General features: G+C 50.1%; 1 protein-coding gene across 9 annotated transcripts in view; it reads right to left on the bottom strand.

The window, feature by feature from the left end:
- The window catches only part of syne2b (spectrin repeat containing, nuclear envelope 2b), a 51,084-nt gene that overhangs the window by 4,772 nt on the left and 30,848 nt on the right, over positions 1-15,464 (bottom strand). For 7 of the 9 annotated variants that reach the window (XM_077565722.1, XM_077565704.1, XM_077565686.1 and 4 more), the window contains 23 exons: positions 15,150-15,449; positions 14,092-14,319; positions 13,881-13,997; positions 13,303-13,617; positions 12,862-13,185; positions 12,610-12,788; positions 11,822-12,038; positions 11,591-11,689; positions 10,992-11,156; positions 10,570-10,917; positions 10,360-10,487; positions 8,263-8,392; positions 8,011-8,184; positions 4,787-7,924; positions 4,557-4,712; positions 4,220-4,461; positions 2,097-4,140; positions 1,616-1,947; positions 1,403-1,547; positions 1,126-1,326; positions 789-1,048; positions 347-506; positions 95-247 (listed from right to left, as the gene is read on the bottom strand). In XM_077565722.1, coding sequence (XP_077421848.1) covers positions 95-247; positions 347-506; positions 789-1,048; positions 1,126-1,326; positions 1,403-1,547; positions 1,616-1,947; positions 2,097-4,140; positions 4,220-4,461; positions 4,557-4,712; positions 4,787-7,924; positions 8,011-8,184; positions 8,263-8,392; positions 10,360-10,487; positions 10,570-10,917; positions 10,992-11,156; positions 11,591-11,689; positions 11,822-12,038; positions 12,610-12,788; positions 12,862-13,185; positions 13,303-13,617; positions 13,881-13,997; positions 14,092-14,319; positions 15,150-15,449 — 9,555 coding nt within the window. Of the gene's footprint in view, positions 1-94; positions 248-346; positions 629-788; positions 1,049-1,125; positions 1,327-1,402; positions 1,548-1,615; positions 1,948-2,096; positions 4,141-4,219; positions 4,462-4,556; positions 4,713-4,786; positions 7,925-8,010; positions 8,185-8,262; positions 8,393-10,359; positions 10,488-10,569; positions 10,918-10,991; positions 11,157-11,590; positions 11,690-11,821; positions 12,039-12,609; positions 12,789-12,861; positions 13,186-13,302; positions 13,618-13,880; positions 13,998-14,091; positions 14,320-15,149; positions 15,450-15,464 lie in introns of those variants that run through there. The other 2 variants (XR_013294094.1, XM_077565696.1) reach the window with 2 other exon arrangements.

The raw sequence follows: 15,464 nt of genomic DNA, 5'->3' as shown, positions 1-15,464 counted from the left end.
TTATATTTCACTTTAGGCGGACCGTCCAGTTGCTCCCAATCAACTTTTGTGAATTAGTCTCACCCGGTTGACTTGACTGGCAAACTGGGTTTACCTTAAGCTCGACTTGCTCCAAAGTCGTTTGGATCTCCTGCAGCTGTCCGTCCATCTCAGCCGGGACGGCGCAGGATTCTGAATACTTTGCCTTCAGCCTCTCCCGAATGCGATGGAACTGGATTCTCTGGGCGCACAGCTGGCTGTGGATCTCCTGAAAACACACACGGGTGGACGCAAGTCCCGTCAGGACGCTCCACTCGCAAACCAAATCCCGCCGCTTCCGAGCATTGGAGCTAGACAGCCTTGGTACCTTCAGTTCTGCTATGCCGCTGCTTGGATCCATCTCTGACAATACGCTGTCAGCTGCCGTCAACCAAACCCAAACCACCTGCAGCTCCTCCTGCACTTTTTGTTTCTCCTGCAGCTCCACCTTGATCCGCTCCAAACCTTCTCGGCTCCTCTGCTTAACGCTAAGGAGCCGCACACAGCAAACATGCAAAATTCATCTCTTCCAGAAGTTTCCATCAAAGTCAGCTTGTGATTCTTAGCGGTGGCCTTCTTTGCTGGCTTCAACACCATCAGAAGCACTGACCTAACAGGAAACGGTAGCAATTGATTCCGTTTTGGTAGCGTTTCTTTTGGCTTCGATGCTTGCCGCAAAGCTTGCATTTTATTGTCCAATCAGATTTCAGCATCGTCGTGTTTCAGCAGCGTTTTGCAATGGGACTGTGACAACAGTTCTTCCTGCTTACCTGCTGTAGGTGGCCTGCATCACCTGCAGCTGCTGACAGATGGGCGTTAGTGGCGCCTGTTCCGCGTTGGCAGGGACGCCCAGCAGCCTGGCAACGCGCAATTCCAGGCCGGAGAGGGCCCCCTGTTGACAGTCCAGCCTGTCCTGGTATTGTTCCCAGCACTGTTGCAGGCCAACAAGTTCTTCGACAGTGGCCATCAACAGAGCAGGCTCGGGGAGCTCCCCCTCCAGTTGCTGCAGCACAGCAGAGGCTTTCGCCACCTGAGAAGCAGAAGCCGAAATTGCCGGTGGAGCAGACACTAGCTTTGGACCACTGGGTCACGCCTGTTCAGACTTACGCTGCGGGTGATGTCGCTCCATTCTACAATCGCCTGTTTAAGTCTGGCAGCCAGCTGCTGGGAGCAAAGGCGGAGTTCCGTCATGCGTCCCCAGGCGGCAGCGGTGAAGATCTCCCGGCGCCCTCGGCACATCTGCTCTGGACACCACTCCGCCACCTCCTCAAGCTGCTTGTGGACGGAGTTCAGATCCCCGCGCAGACCCTGCACCGGAGAGCCGACGCGGGTCAGGCGCAAGATGTACTTTGCGGCATTGCGTAGCCTGCGGTTCGATGCGTACCTCAAGCTTTTGCAGCTGCTGAGTGCAGCCGGCCAGAGACGTGACCTTATGAGAGGCAAACTGCTCCAGGCTTGCCTCAGCTTTTCTCACACTTAGAGTGATTTCTTCGTGACATTTGGCGCAGTTTCTGATGTTTTCGGCACAGCTGTGAAACATTTTTACCAGTTACAACAAAGAGGCTACCCTAGTGGATACTGTGAATAAATGTACAACCTGCTGAAATTCTCCATTTGAAGGTAGCCTTTTGCTTTAAGCGTGGACATCCTCACTAGTATCTGGCTCAGAATACTCTCTTGGAGATGCTCTAGCTCCCGCGTGGACAGGAAAGGATGCAGGACAACTTGGCTCAGCTGCTCCACGTGAGTCTGGAAATGATCCTCCACTGAGGCCAAGATCTCCTGGGTCTCCTCCAGCTTTTCACAGCAGACTCCAGACAAGGCAGGAAGGGGCAGCACACAGACCTCAAAGTCCCTCAAGAACTGCAGTGCATGCTTGACAGTACGGGTGTACTTTCTCAGTGATGTCCTTGCATCAGAAATGTTGTCCTAAAACACCAATGCATCACAGACTGTTATGTCAGAGCAAATAGTTAAATACAAAGCCAAAATGAAAAAAAACTTTTCTTTTTTTTTTAAACTGATGGATTGAGGACAGTTTAGCACGGCTGTAGTTTAAGCAGAAAAAGCCCACTTGCCATTTGTGCGTCACATTCACGTAGCACGCAATTCTTCAAGTCTTCAAGATCTGATGATCCGGTTCCTTCCTTGTTCCCATGACTGCGCTCGAGAACCTCCATTGCTCTCATTCGTGACTCAACGATCTTTTTCAAAAAGAGTATTTTCTGGTATTCCTTATTAATCCAGGTTTCATTTGGCATCATCAGTGCAGGCTTCTGGAGCTCCTGCTGAGCATCCCAGAGGAAGTCTCGTATGCCTTTCCTCTCTGCATCGAGATCCAGTTCTTGAACCAGAGAACACTCCACGATGCTGAGAATGTTGAGGGTTTTCATCTCCAGGTTTGTAAAGCTGTCCTGGTTTTGTTGAAGTCTGTGTTGCTCTGCGCACACCTGAGCAGGGTCTAGGTCAGTCGAGATCGTTCCCAGTTTGGATCCTACCTCCTTACAAAATCTCTCTATCAGAGGGAAGTGAAAGAGAAGCTTCTGGTAGGCCTTGTACTGCTCCTCCACCGGTCTGTCATCTTTGGTCCGACAGAGTTGCTCCTCGACAGACTCTCTAATGTCCTCCACATTCTGCCTCATGTTGAGGTACTTCTCGTGCTCTCTGGCCTTTAATTGCAGGGAAGTCAGTTTGATATGAAGTTTGGCAGTAAACGAGTACAATTCTCTTGTCTTCCCTTCCTGAATATAGGATTGGAGATGGTCAATCTGGGACCTGTGCTCCAAAAGCCTGTTTTTAAAAGACGCCAAAACTTGTAGGGATTCCGTCGTGACAGGGAACCTCTGTTTGTTCAGATCGTCTTGCATCTGCCTCAGGCTTTCTTCCACAGTATCAAGCTCTCTGCTGTTTGAGTCCACAGATCGAATGTGTTCATCAAGCTCATTTCTCTTGGCCCTTTCATGGCTGCCAATGTTGCTGATGTCTTCCTGGAGGTTGGCAAGCTTGCTAAAAAGCTGCAAGTTCTCCGCGATGCTAAGCTCAGAAGCAATGTCCTTACTTTTCATTAAAAGTGCCTCACAGGCAGCAGACATCTCCTGGATCTCATGGCCACTGTGATCAACCTTGCCTACACTCATGAAATCCTTCCTGACGGCCTCAATTGTCTCCCTTTCCAAATGTGTCGCCACCCAGGAGTCCAGATCCGCAATCTCCTCTGCCAATTTTTCTCTGAACTGCAGACCCGATTCTATGTCCTTCACCGCCTTGGACAGCTCCTCTGTGACTGACTTTGAATGTTCTTCAAGACGTTGGAGCACGGAACGCATCACCGGCATTTCCTCACTTTGCTCCAGCTGTGGCAGAAGTTCGGCTGCTGCCTTCACCTGTGACTCGAGTTGCTTCTGTTTGACTGTGACCTGGGCCTGCAGTTTTTTAAATGCCGTGAGCTGTTGGAAGACCGCCTCAGGGAGCAGTGGCACCCTGCTGCGCTTTCCCTCAATGTCGCTCTCGAGCTGCCTAAACCACGAGAGGCCGTCGCTCCCCAGTTTCATAATTTTCTTTATGAGGGGATTGCCGCCACTTCTCTGGATTTGAGAGGACATCCATTCCTCTGTGAGGCAAAGTTGGTCTTTGACATTCAGGAGGGCTTTCTTGATCTCCGCTCGTTCTTTCGGCCACAAGCTCGGGGGCAGTGCCTCGGACCTTTCCTTCATATGGTGGTATTTGACGTGGGCAGCTTTCACTTCAGCGTGTGCTATGACCAACTGCCATGCTTCCTTGCAATCCCACGGGGCGCCTCGAGGGACTTGGGCTTCGAGCTCTTGACTAATCGATTCCAAGTGTCCCCGCAGGTAGGAGAACTCCAGCAAAAGGCTACTGCAGCTTTGGGACTGAACACACATATGATGCAACGCCTTTTCCACGGCTCTCTCCAGTCCTCTCCATTCCTGACGTCGAATCTGAAGAATATTCTTTGAAGCTGCTTGATGAGAGAGGCTAAGAAGAGGGTACAGCTTTGCATGGATGCTAAGCAACTCCCCAAGGACAGTGGGTTTCTCCTCAAGAGCTCTCTTGATGGAGTTCAGGCGGTCCTCATCTTCTTGGCATTTCTCCGCTGGGGAGCTACAAGACAAACAGTTCAACTAGTCACACACAAACCAACTGGGCCAAGGTGGAAGAGATTGGGCAGTGATGAACTTACAGTCTCCACACATCCAGTTCAGCTGACAGACTTTCCAATGTGGTCTGGACTTTTCCATTTTGATGACAGTAGTCCTGCACAAGTTCAAGCTGGTCCACTTTGTTTTGGATGGCAGCGGCTGCATCCTGAGCAGCGGCCTTCCACTGGTTTTCCACATACTCCACAGCGTCAGACTCATCAACTTCTGCTTCCCTCTGCTGGCACAGCAGCGCCGCCTGTTCCTGGGCCACGTCTCGACACTTCTGTAAGCGGGTAGGCAAAGCATGGCTTGTGAATTGGTCCAAGTGTGGTTACACTTTCTGTTGTGATTTATGCAGCGTGTACTTGAAAGTCTCACCTCAGCCTCCTTCACCTGCTGGCTCATGGCATCTAACCGGAGCTCAGCCGAGCGATTCTTACAGGTCAGGAGGTTTGACACAAGACTGCACAGGAGAGCATCCAAGTCACCGCTGGGGGAGGTCATCAGGTCTTCGAGGCGATCCTCACTTGAGTCCTAATAAAGACAGGTTTGATATCAGTCGAGAAAGCCATCTGTTAGTAAAGCCTAAAGCCGTATACTGTACGTACCTCGTTGAGGAGTTCCATGTCTGCGATGGCCCTAAGTTCTGAGAAGATTTCTGACAACCAAGACTTTTTTGGTATGTCAGGTTGGTCAATGCTTGCTTCACATATTTCAAATGTGCTTATTGTGGTGGCTGCTTGGGGAGCATCTTGTGGTTCAAAGCAAATGACCTCGCCACTTTCCTTTTGGAATGATGTACTAGTTGTGTCTTTGGTAGCGTTGTTTTTCTGGTCTTCTGGGAGCGGGTCAGGGTGTGAGGGAGCGTCAGCGAGGCTCTCCTGTGATTCTTCTTGTGGCACCGACTTAATGGGCTGAATGTCACCTTGGTCCACTGTTATCTCAATCTGGACATTTGGTTCCTTCTCTTGTGTCACAGCCATTTGGATTTCTTCCGGTTCACCAAGAACAGGATTAAAAGCAACAGTAAGCGCATCACTCAGAGCGCCGTGCTTTTCTCCCTCTGTGCTTGTGCCTTGCTTCTCTACTGGTGACGTATCATCGGCAGGTTTTGGTGTCTCTTTTGTTCCTGTTTCCAGTTTGTTTTGCTTCTCTTGTTGTGTTCTTATCTCAACCTGTAGAAGATGCACATCTGGCCCCATCTGAATTCTCGTGGGGGGATCTTGAAAAGCACCTGTAGACATGGAGGGCCCGCGCTCCTCTGTGTCACTCCATCTTTCCGGGTTGATTTCCACCAGAGTCTCAGTCTGGCGTGTCTTTTCCACGGCCTTGTCACACAATACAATTTCTATCAGTTCTGTCGCATTTGGTTTAAGTGTTGCTAAAACCACAGGAGGTTCTTTCTGTTCAGCGCTGCTCACACTAGAAAAGTGTTCATCCTTGACTTTGTTCTGTGTGTTCAGTTCTAAAGCCTCCACAGGTGCACTCCCACTGATTTCTTCGAAAAAAACGAAACTTTTTTCTAGGTCTGCGCTGTCATCAACAGCAACCTCTAGCAGGACTTTGCCTTCTTCGGCTCTTTCTCTTGCGGATTCTAACAGTTCCAACTCAATGACAGTTTGCATCGATGTCATTGTTTGCTCAGCTAAGATCATTTCCGAATCGCTCGGAGTCTTAGGCGGCTGAGCTTCTGCAAATTTAGCCTGGTCGTTTTCAAGCATCTCACGAGTGCTGACTTCGACAGCAACTGAGGTTGTCTCATCTTGTGTGATGGTTTGCGCTTCCTCTTTCTGAGGTTCTGGAGAAGGCTTTAAAGTCTTTGACTTTCTTTTGGGCGGTGATAACTTTCTGTCTGCCAAAATCATAGCTTTAGGCTTCATTCCACTTTCAGGGCCAAAAGCTTGACTGATAGGGACCTCTGGTCCAGTGGAAACTGAGGGCATGTCAAGCTTTTTGGACTTTCTCCTGGTTGACAATTTGGGAGACTCTGGTGAAATGGTCGTACTCTTTGCCATTGCTGCCACATTAGAGTATTGGATTCTGTCGGGTTCTTTTGTTTTCATGAGCCCCTTTTTGAGAATTCCCGGGGATGCCGTTGAACTCTTTGACTTTCTTTTGGGTGGCTGTGGAGTTGTAGGTTCGTTACCAGAATTGGACGACATTTGCTTGGACACCGTGACATCTTCAAAATAAAGTTTCACAGCCTTTGACTTTCTTTTGGGTGGCGAGATCCCTCCTTCCGCCACAGTAACAACTTCAGGCGTGTCTGTGACAACTTGTGGAGCTGAGGATGTTTTCCTACTGTATGACTCTGGCAGATCTGCCTTTGCTAGTGAATCAACATCTTGCATAGCAGATTCAATACGTCCTGTGACAAATTCATCGACGGCAGAATATTCCGCACCTACCGCCGTGCGCTCTCGAGATGTTTCTTCTTTGGGTTCCAGATCAGATTCTTCCTTGGGCTCCTCTTTTTCAGGCAGTTGTGGAGTCGGTGTGACATTTTTGGGTCTTCTTGTCGGTGGTGAGAGCTTTGCTTCGTCCTCCGTGGCAACTTCAGAGATTTCTGTCACGGCTTGCGAAGCTGTGGATGTTATTCTCCTTTCAGACTCGAGCGTTTTTTCCCGTGAAAGAACATCAACAGTAGATTCAACAATTGCTGTGACAAATTCAGCAATGGCAGAAGCGTCCACACTTGCAGTGTCTTTAACTGCTTCCTCACAAACCGTGCACTCTTTGTGGTCTTGAGATGTTTCTTCTTTGGGTTCCAGAGCAGATTCTTCTTTCGGCTCTTCTTCTTCAGGCACTTGTGGAGTCAATGTGACATTTTTGGATGTGATTGTGGGTGGTGAGAGCTGTCCATCGTCCGCAACTTTACAGATTCCTGTGACGACTTGTACAGCTGAGGATGTTGCTCTCCTTTCCAACTCGAGCGGACCTTTCTGTGAAAGTGCCTCGACAGAAGATTCAACAATTGCTGCGACAAATTCAGCGACGTCAGAAGCGTCCACACTTGCAGTGTCTTTTGCTTCCTCCCAAATCCTTTGCTCCTTGTCATCTGGAGTTTTTTCCTCCTCAACAAGGTCTAAATTAGTGTCTTCCTTTGGCATCACTGTCTTGTCTTTTTCTGCTACTTTGGGAGAAAATGCAACACTTTTTGTCTTTCCTGTGGGCGGTGAGAGCTTTCCTTCTTCCACTGTGACAACTTTAGACATTCCTGTGACAACTTGTGACGCTTTGTGTGATAGTAAATCAACATCTCTCATCGCAGACTCAAGAAGTCCTGTGACAAATTCAGCAACGGCGGTGGCTTCCACATTTCCGGAGTCTTCCCTTGCTTCTTCACAAACATCTTTGTCATCGTGATTTTTTCCCCTCAAGGGCTCCACATTACTTTCGCTAATGGGCTCCTCTTTTTTAGCAAGTTGTGGAGAAAACTTGACACCCTTGGACTTTGCGGGTGGCGAAATCTTCCCTCCATTCACAGTAGCAACATCAGTTGAGAATGTTTGTCTGCGTTCCAGTTCTAGCGGAGCTTCATTTGGTGGCAAATCAAAATCTCTGATGGCAGATTCAATCATTCCTTGCACAAATTGAGCCACTTGTGCACTTTCAGTGTCTCCTGTAGAAATGGTGTGCTGAACTGGAGCGGTTGGTTTGATTTTTCGTGGCGGTGCAACCAAAGGCTCATTATCAAAATCAATGGACTGACACTCCGTTTTTGGTTCCCTGTTTACACTAGCTTCCTAAAATGAATCAATAAAAAACATTTGTCATTTCAGAGTCCACTTTCGTTTCATTTCATTTCACACGATGCTTTCGATATGGTTACCTTTGAGATCTGACATAGAGACAATTGAAGTGCCCCCGCTTCTCTGAGAGTCTCGCAGATGTCTTTTGAAAGTTGCTCAAACACATCCTGGGTCAGACAGTCACTCAAAAAGTGCTGATGATCTAAAGCCTCCCCAAGAACAGCCTGCCATTTTTCACCTTCCTCTGCTGCCTCCTAATAAACATCAGACGTTGGCTAATGAGCACTTTGAGCTGTCAATCAAACGGGACGTCTGAAAAACATGACGCAAACCTGCAGGGATGTACTCAATCGTGAAGGCTTGCTATGACTCCAGTCCTGCAGCGCTTGCAAGGAATGGCGGAGGCAGCGGGCAACGTTTGCGGAACAGCTTTGTTGATTTTGCTTCAGTCTGGACTGCAGACTGCCGGAATCGGCAAAACACAGCATTATACAAAACAAAGTGGCACCGGCTTGGATTTGATGACACTGGCTTGGATTTGATGACACTGAATGGAGGTTAACTGTTCCTAAATTAATACGGCAGATATTTTGGCGTCAAGAATGTGTACATTTCGTTATTGTTACAGCTATCATTTTTGTGTGTTTTTGCCAAGTGGCTTCGTGCTTGCGGTGATGAACTGACGAGGTCTGTTAATGTGCTGTGTTGTCGTCATCCTCAAAAGTGGCATGTTTTGCTCAGTCATTGACAATACATCAGCAAACTAATTCATTTGAAAATACAAATAAAAACCCGCATATGTGGCGACCGAATTTTTGAAAAAAAATGTTAATTGACCAATTTCTGATGTGAGCTATCGGCCCAAGGCTAGCAATATAAACAGGGCCAGTGCAGGTTCTAGTAGGCCCACCACCCGAAAAGGCTTAACGTAGAACCCTGAGTGGGATGTAGATGGGGTTGGCTCTTTTGCGTCTTTTCCTCACAAAAGAACATGGAATATTTGTGGGCTTTATCTCCTGTTTTTAGTTGTTATAGCAGACGCCAGGATAATGTGTCTGTGACGTGTTGTCAACTTAGAAGCCTTTAACATGAACATCATGCTAATCAACTTGCGATTGTGATTGGGTAGCTAAGATCCAATCATGAAGCAGAAGTGTTGACATCATCCAAATGATGCGTTTTTAATGGTTTAGACACGCAAATGTGTCACGTCCACTGGGACCATCGATGGGTCTGAAGGGGTTAAGGCAGCTCCAAATCATGATGTTGGAACGTCTACACGCCATCTAGTGTACGCGGCCACAAGTAACGTGGCAGACATCAGCAATTGCGGACAGCGCTCACATTGATAACAATCGGAATGTTACGCAAAAGTCCACTTATGTAAATGGTGTTGCATTTGAAGCAGTTCAAGAGGCTAAGAAACAAACCCTGGCCCGAATGTGGCGTTTGTTACATCAGGCTTGGAGGAAAACCAAAACCAAAACCAAGCTCATCATTGTGGTGAGCGTTCACCAAGCACGCTTGCTCCCGTTTGAGGCGGTCCCGGCTGCCACGGACCCACGAAGCGAGCGCAATGATATTCACGTTTTTATTCCTCCACGTTTTGTGTGTGTGTGTGTGTTTGGTCTAACATAACCCTGTTCAGTGTCCAACTCACCCTGACAGAAACAACTTGATTTCTCCAGCATACTTATGATCGATCCCTTCATCCAGTCTAAGCTGCCAAAAGTCAAAGATCATCACTTGTGCTACTTGAAGACTTCCACGAGTTCTTAGCGCCCACTCGGAAACGTTTGTGTGTCGGTGTGTGCACGGTGAAACTCCAGCAATGTGAGAGTGCGCCCAAATTTCATATGAAGACGGAAAATATTGAACACTTACTGCAATTCGTTCTTAACTCATTCACTGGCAGCTATTTTCACTGAAGCAACCCCCTTCGCTCCTGGCTGTTTAACTGCATTTCGACTGATTTTGCTAGGCCCACAGAATATTGTGTTCTATTGCTATAAAAAGATGGAACCTACCAAAAAGAAGATTAGTCTCTCTTCTTTCATCAGGAAAAAAAAGTCTTATGTTTTGCAGCAATTAGCATTAGAATATAGTTTCGTCATTATTCACAAATCTGCTTAGAACTGTGGGTAAATCAGCTTGCTTTCAATATGGCCTTGGTTGATCTTTTCTACTCAGCTGTCACCTGCTGGCTGTTTTTGTAACAACTACCATTGCTTTAAGTGGCCTCTTCAGGGTGCAGCAAAGCCTGCTGTATGCTCTAGCATAGAAAGCTAAAAAGTCTTTGGGACTGGCATAGTTGCTGCTTGAACAATCTGGCGCCACCTATCTGTGAATCTGCCTCTTTGAAAGAACCGTACAGCAGCGTGCGCCACACATGCAGAATGTAGCGTGTGCCATTTGGCACCAGGCGGTACCTGTCATGTTGCTGGCGCAGAGACTCCGCCGTGATGCAGAGTTCTGCCGGAAGCTCACTCGCGGCGGCAACTTCCTGGTTAAGCGCATCAATGTGGACACGCAGATCCTCCAGCGACTTTTCACAATTCTGCGGTCAGAGAAAGCAGGGCGTCTTTCAACACGCTTAAGCGGCAGCTCAGGCCTGGCCGCGGACTGTAGCGCAAGCTCACCTGCAGGCCGTTCCAGTGCTGCTGCAGCTGGGGGACGCGGTTCTGCGGTCGGGCGTAGCCGAGCGCCCGGTCCAGAGAGCTCAGCTCCCGCAGCAAGACGGCCGCTCTCTCCTGCAGCTCTTCGGCCCGCCGCGCCGCCCGCTGCTCCAGCTCACGCAGGCGGGCCTCGCAGACCGCCAGTTGCTCCCTGAGGCCCCGCTCCGAGGTGGCGCACAGCTCGTGAAGGACACTGACCTCCAGCGTTAGAGCGTCACGACCTCCGGGCGTGCACATGGCCAGCAGATCGTCCGTGGCGGCGTCCAAGTCCTTCATCTCATTGTGCTCGCGCTCGACGGTCTGGAGTAAGGCCTGAGAAGGAGAAGCCGATCAAGACCTGCGCTGACGAGCCGTTTCCGGCCCGGCCCGGCCCGGCCAGTGCTGACCTTGAGCGTGTTGACGGTGCCGCAAAGACGGGCTCGCTCATCCGGCGGCGCTTCCAGGCCTTTCACCTGCTCTCGCAGCCAATCCTGGGCCGCTTCGTGCTGTTCCAGCAGCTGCGTGACTCGTCTCTCCGCCACGATGCCTTGCTCCAAAGTCAGCACGGCCTCCTGATCGCACGCACACAAACAAACAAATTCCTGTCAACGTTTGCCTTCTGTTGCGCCTCGGGCTGCAGACGGACACTATTTTGCTCGTGGGACATCAGACGGAAAATTCCATCTAGTGGTGCAGCGGATCACAAAAGTCACGGTCCAGATCAGATCACAGATTTGAGTCAAGGATTGGATCGTTTTTCGGATCAGCAAAAAAAAAAAAAAAAGATAATTAGATAATTAGTACTTAGGGTTAGGGTTAGAGGCCAAATGATGTCACAACTCCAGTAGCGCTCGCGCACCTTTCTTAGTGGCATTGGCCACTAATGCGGCAACAGGTGCCGCATGTCTGTAATTTACCTCTTCCTGACTCTTGCTGTGTACACAAAAAAAAAAAGCCCCGAGGACCTTGGCACCGACTGGAGAACTGCCTTCCGGCCTTAACTCACCGTCAACTCTTTGAGCACAGCCGAGATGGATTCCTCCATGCCAGCGCAGGTAGAATCAGCCCACTCGGGATTCTGGGTGGTCTCAAACAGCTCAGCAGCCTCAACGACATGAAACGTCCGCAAGTTATTTTTCACGCCTACGACAAGGAAATTGTTCTTCCCTAGAAGGGCCTGCGCGCTCTTCGGCCAAGACTTCCTAGTAGTTGACATGAAAGACATTTGAGAATGTACCTGCGAGCGTAGAAGGAAGAGGAGGGGCCCCAGGGTCGAGGCCGTGTCCAGCAGGGTCCGGGCTTGCTCCGCCGCCTGCCTGCGCTCCCCCAGGCCAGGCCAGGGGAAGGCGCGCGGCAAATTGGACGTCTGCGTCAGGAGTTGGGCCAGGCGCGCCTCAGCCTGTCCTCGCTGGAAGTGACAGGACACCAGGAGCTCCTCCACACTCTGCAGAAGTCTGCCGGGACGGCGGCGGACAAACAAACGTCAGCGATCCGTTTTGGGGAGGGGAGGGGGGCGGGGGTGGCCGTTCGCAGCCTACTGGTAATTCTGCACTCTGCTTGCTTTGCCTCCGCTTCTTCCGAGACTTTTTCACTAGGTTTCCAAAATCAGATTCATTTGATTTGGTTTGGGTTTTCAGAGACAATTCATTCCAAGCACAGGGCAGGTTGTGCAAATCAAGTGGCGAAAAGACAATTGTGACATTCCTGCCACTGATTGACAAGGTTGTTGTGAACTGAACAAATTCAACTGGATCCTAAGCCAATAAATGACTGCATTCAGAATTGTCTTAAAGACCGATATGTCTTTCGGAAATGCCAATGGATTTTTGTCAAACGCTTTATTTATCTACACCCCAGAAAATACTTGGAAATTCCTCTAAACAGTAACCAAACAACAAAAAAGACCTTTGAGTCCAATTGGATTTGTGAATTTATGGCTATGAACCCATATGGGGCTATGGAACGGAAAATGGACTCAAATGGTTTCCTGGACTTAAGTCAATGCCGGAAGGATCCTTTTGGCACCTGATTCTGTCGTCCGCCCCCTGCAGCACAGCTGTCCACTGCTCTTGCAGCCGTTGGAGTTTGGTGTGCACCTGCAGCCGGCTGTCCTCTTCCAAGTCCGTGTGTTCGCAAAGCCAGTGCGCTCGCCTCTGCAGATCTTCCACTCGACTCTCGGCGCTGGATTTGGCGCTCAAGATCATCTGGAAAAAGAGATTTGATGGATTTGCAAGCAAGCGGCTCACCAGGGCGGCGTTTGCGAGTCAAAGGGCTCACGTGCGCCGCGTTCAGCCTGTCCTCGATCTGGGCCAGGCTGCCTCGAGCGTCCGTGCCGATGCTGTCCAGCCGCGTCCGCAGCTGGTCCAACCAGGTTTGGGTGGTGCTCGCCTGGCTGAAGAAGGCTTGGAGCTCCCTGGAAAGCGTGTAAGCCAACTGGGCTTTATTAAGGTAGCTGTCGGCGTCACGCAACAGCACCCCCCACAGTTCCTCCAAGGCTTGGAGTGCCGGTCCGGACTCTGGCCCGCCGTCACCAAGATCCCGACATTGTTTCTGCAGCTCGGCCAGCTTGGAATCGCCTTCCGGTTTGGAGCTCAGGATGGCCTGACGCAAGGAGCACAGACCCGTCTAAGCAACAGCATTTGCTGCACTCGTTCTTTTTGCATCAATGTAAGGAAAGCTGCGGCTGCCACGGGCTCAACTTGCGCATTAACTACTAACCTGTGCGGTTTTTAGGGTCACGTCAGGTTCCTTGTAAACAAGGAGGGAATTGAGATTGTGTCGCATAACTTGCAGCCAAGCTTGGACTTGTTCTCTGGCCTCTTTGTGCTCCTTCATCTGGCGCTCTCGAACCATCTGCCTTTCTGCTGCATCCAGCGCGGCTTTGGCAGCCCGGATGATTCTCCCCCAGCGCTCCTCGGCATCCTCCACCGTCTTCTCCAGCTCCGGCTCCGGCTCCTGAGCGCACAAACTCCGGGAGCGTCTCTTCAGCTCCTGGACTTTCTCGTCTCCTTTTGGCTTCGTGCTAACAATGGTCTGACAAAAAGACCATGACGTCCAGTTAGTAACTTGGAAGATGTGGCCGCGAACTACCACAGACCATTCTTGGCATCCAAACGACTATTTCCATTTTATGGGTTGGCCAATGAACCCTGGCGGCAAATTCAGTTCCTGAACCAAAGTTGCACCCGACATCCAAACTAGCAGCTGAACGATCAACACTTTGCAGGTGTTGATGTTGGTGCCGTTCACGCAAGACGAAACCTTTCCCGTCTGGAACTTCTCAAGTGTTGCCTCACCTGTGTCGTGTGCAGTCGCTCTTGCGCTGTGGCTTGGCTGTCGAGGGAATCCAGTTGATCTTGAAGGTCTGAGAGCCAGCGCTCCGTTTCCTGTTGGAGGCTTTGGAATTCCCTCACCTTTAAAAAAACACACACACAGAAGACAAGCAAGCACAAGATGAGGTCCAGAAAAAGTCAAAGTCTGCCAAGTTCTGAATGAGCGTTCCGTCACCTCAGAGTCTCTGGACTCCTTCTTTTGGTTGATCTGGGCCGCCGCCTCCTCCTCCAGCTGTTGGGCCAGCTGCACAATGTTCTTCCACTGTTCCTCGGCATCCTTGACCGCCTGCTGGACTTGACATTTTGCCTCCTCGGTCACGTCCTGCCGGTCAAACAGGGTCTGGCCCAGCCTCCTCAGGTTGTCCACCTGACAGTCGCCGTCAGGTTTGGCCTGCAGTACGTCCTGAAAAAGCCAGCGCAGATCAATGGCTGATACATCAAGTCCACTTTCCATAGCACGAAGCTCACGCGGGTCGCCGCTGGGTGAGCTGGCGCCCCTCGCGCGTCCGTGTTCCAACGAGGCAGCAGTGTGCGCACCAAAAAAGGAACGTCAACCCAAGACGTGTCCTCCAGTATTTATTTTCTATGTTGTCGCACTATGTTGCCAAACACAACATTTGGATCAATATTTTGTTTGTGGAAAAGGAATAGAGCAGCAAAATTGACCTTTTTGATCCATCTCAGGGGGCGGCTCTCATTTAGAAAATCAGAGCGACGACAAATTCCTCTCCTTCCTTCTTGCTGTTCAGGACATGCGCTGAAAATGATGTCGCGCCCTCCGGCAGGAATGGGAATTGGAATACTCCCACAATGCATTTCACAATGTTCACAAGCAGAGTTTCCTCTTGTTTTGCTTTTTTGTTTGCAGAGTTTTCCTTTGTGACGTTTTCTACAAGATTTGGTAATTATAAAACGAGAGCGACGACAACGACAAATTCCTCTCCTTGCTGTTCAGGACATTTGCTGAAAATGATGTCGCTCCCTCCAGCGGGAATGTGAATCGGAATACTCCCACAATGCATTTCACAATGTTCACAAGCAGAGTTTCCTCTTTTGTGACGTGTTCTACAAGGTTTGGCAACGTGTGCACGCGGGGCTGTTTATGCAAGTCTTCTTTCTCACTGCTGCAGATGTCAATACCGCTTATTGTAAAAAATAACTCTGAAAGGCCTGAAGACAAACTTGATTTCTTACAAGTGATTTTTGAGCAAAGGTAGAGAGAAGAGAACCGACCTGGGCCGGGCGGCGTCTGTCATCAGGCGGCGCGTGAATGCCGACGGCCTGCAGCCGGCGCAGTCGCTCTCGCAGCCAAGACGCTGCCGCTTGACTGCGCGCCTGAAAATCATCGCAGAGGCTCCGCACTTGCGCCTCCTGGCAGATGTGCAGGAGCGACTCCCACTGTTGCTGCGCGTCTTCCAGCAAGCGAGCCATGCTGGGCCTCCTGCTCTCCTCCAAGGTCTCCCACACTCTTGCCATTTCGCTCTTCAGCTCCCCGACTTGACGTTCGCCCTCATGGCGGCAAGCAAGAACAGCCTGCGGGTAGGCGGG

The sequence above is a fragment of the Vanacampus margaritifer genome, chromosome 1 (assembly GCF_051991255.1).
Source record: "Vanacampus margaritifer isolate UIUO_Vmar chromosome 1, RoL_Vmar_1.0, whole genome shotgun sequence".
In the NCBI taxonomy this organism is placed as follows: domain Eukaryota; kingdom Metazoa; phylum Chordata; class Actinopteri; order Syngnathiformes; family Syngnathidae; genus Vanacampus; species Vanacampus margaritifer.
Note: the sequence above shows the minus strand (reverse complement) of the source record. Positions and strands in the feature narration are given on the sequence as shown.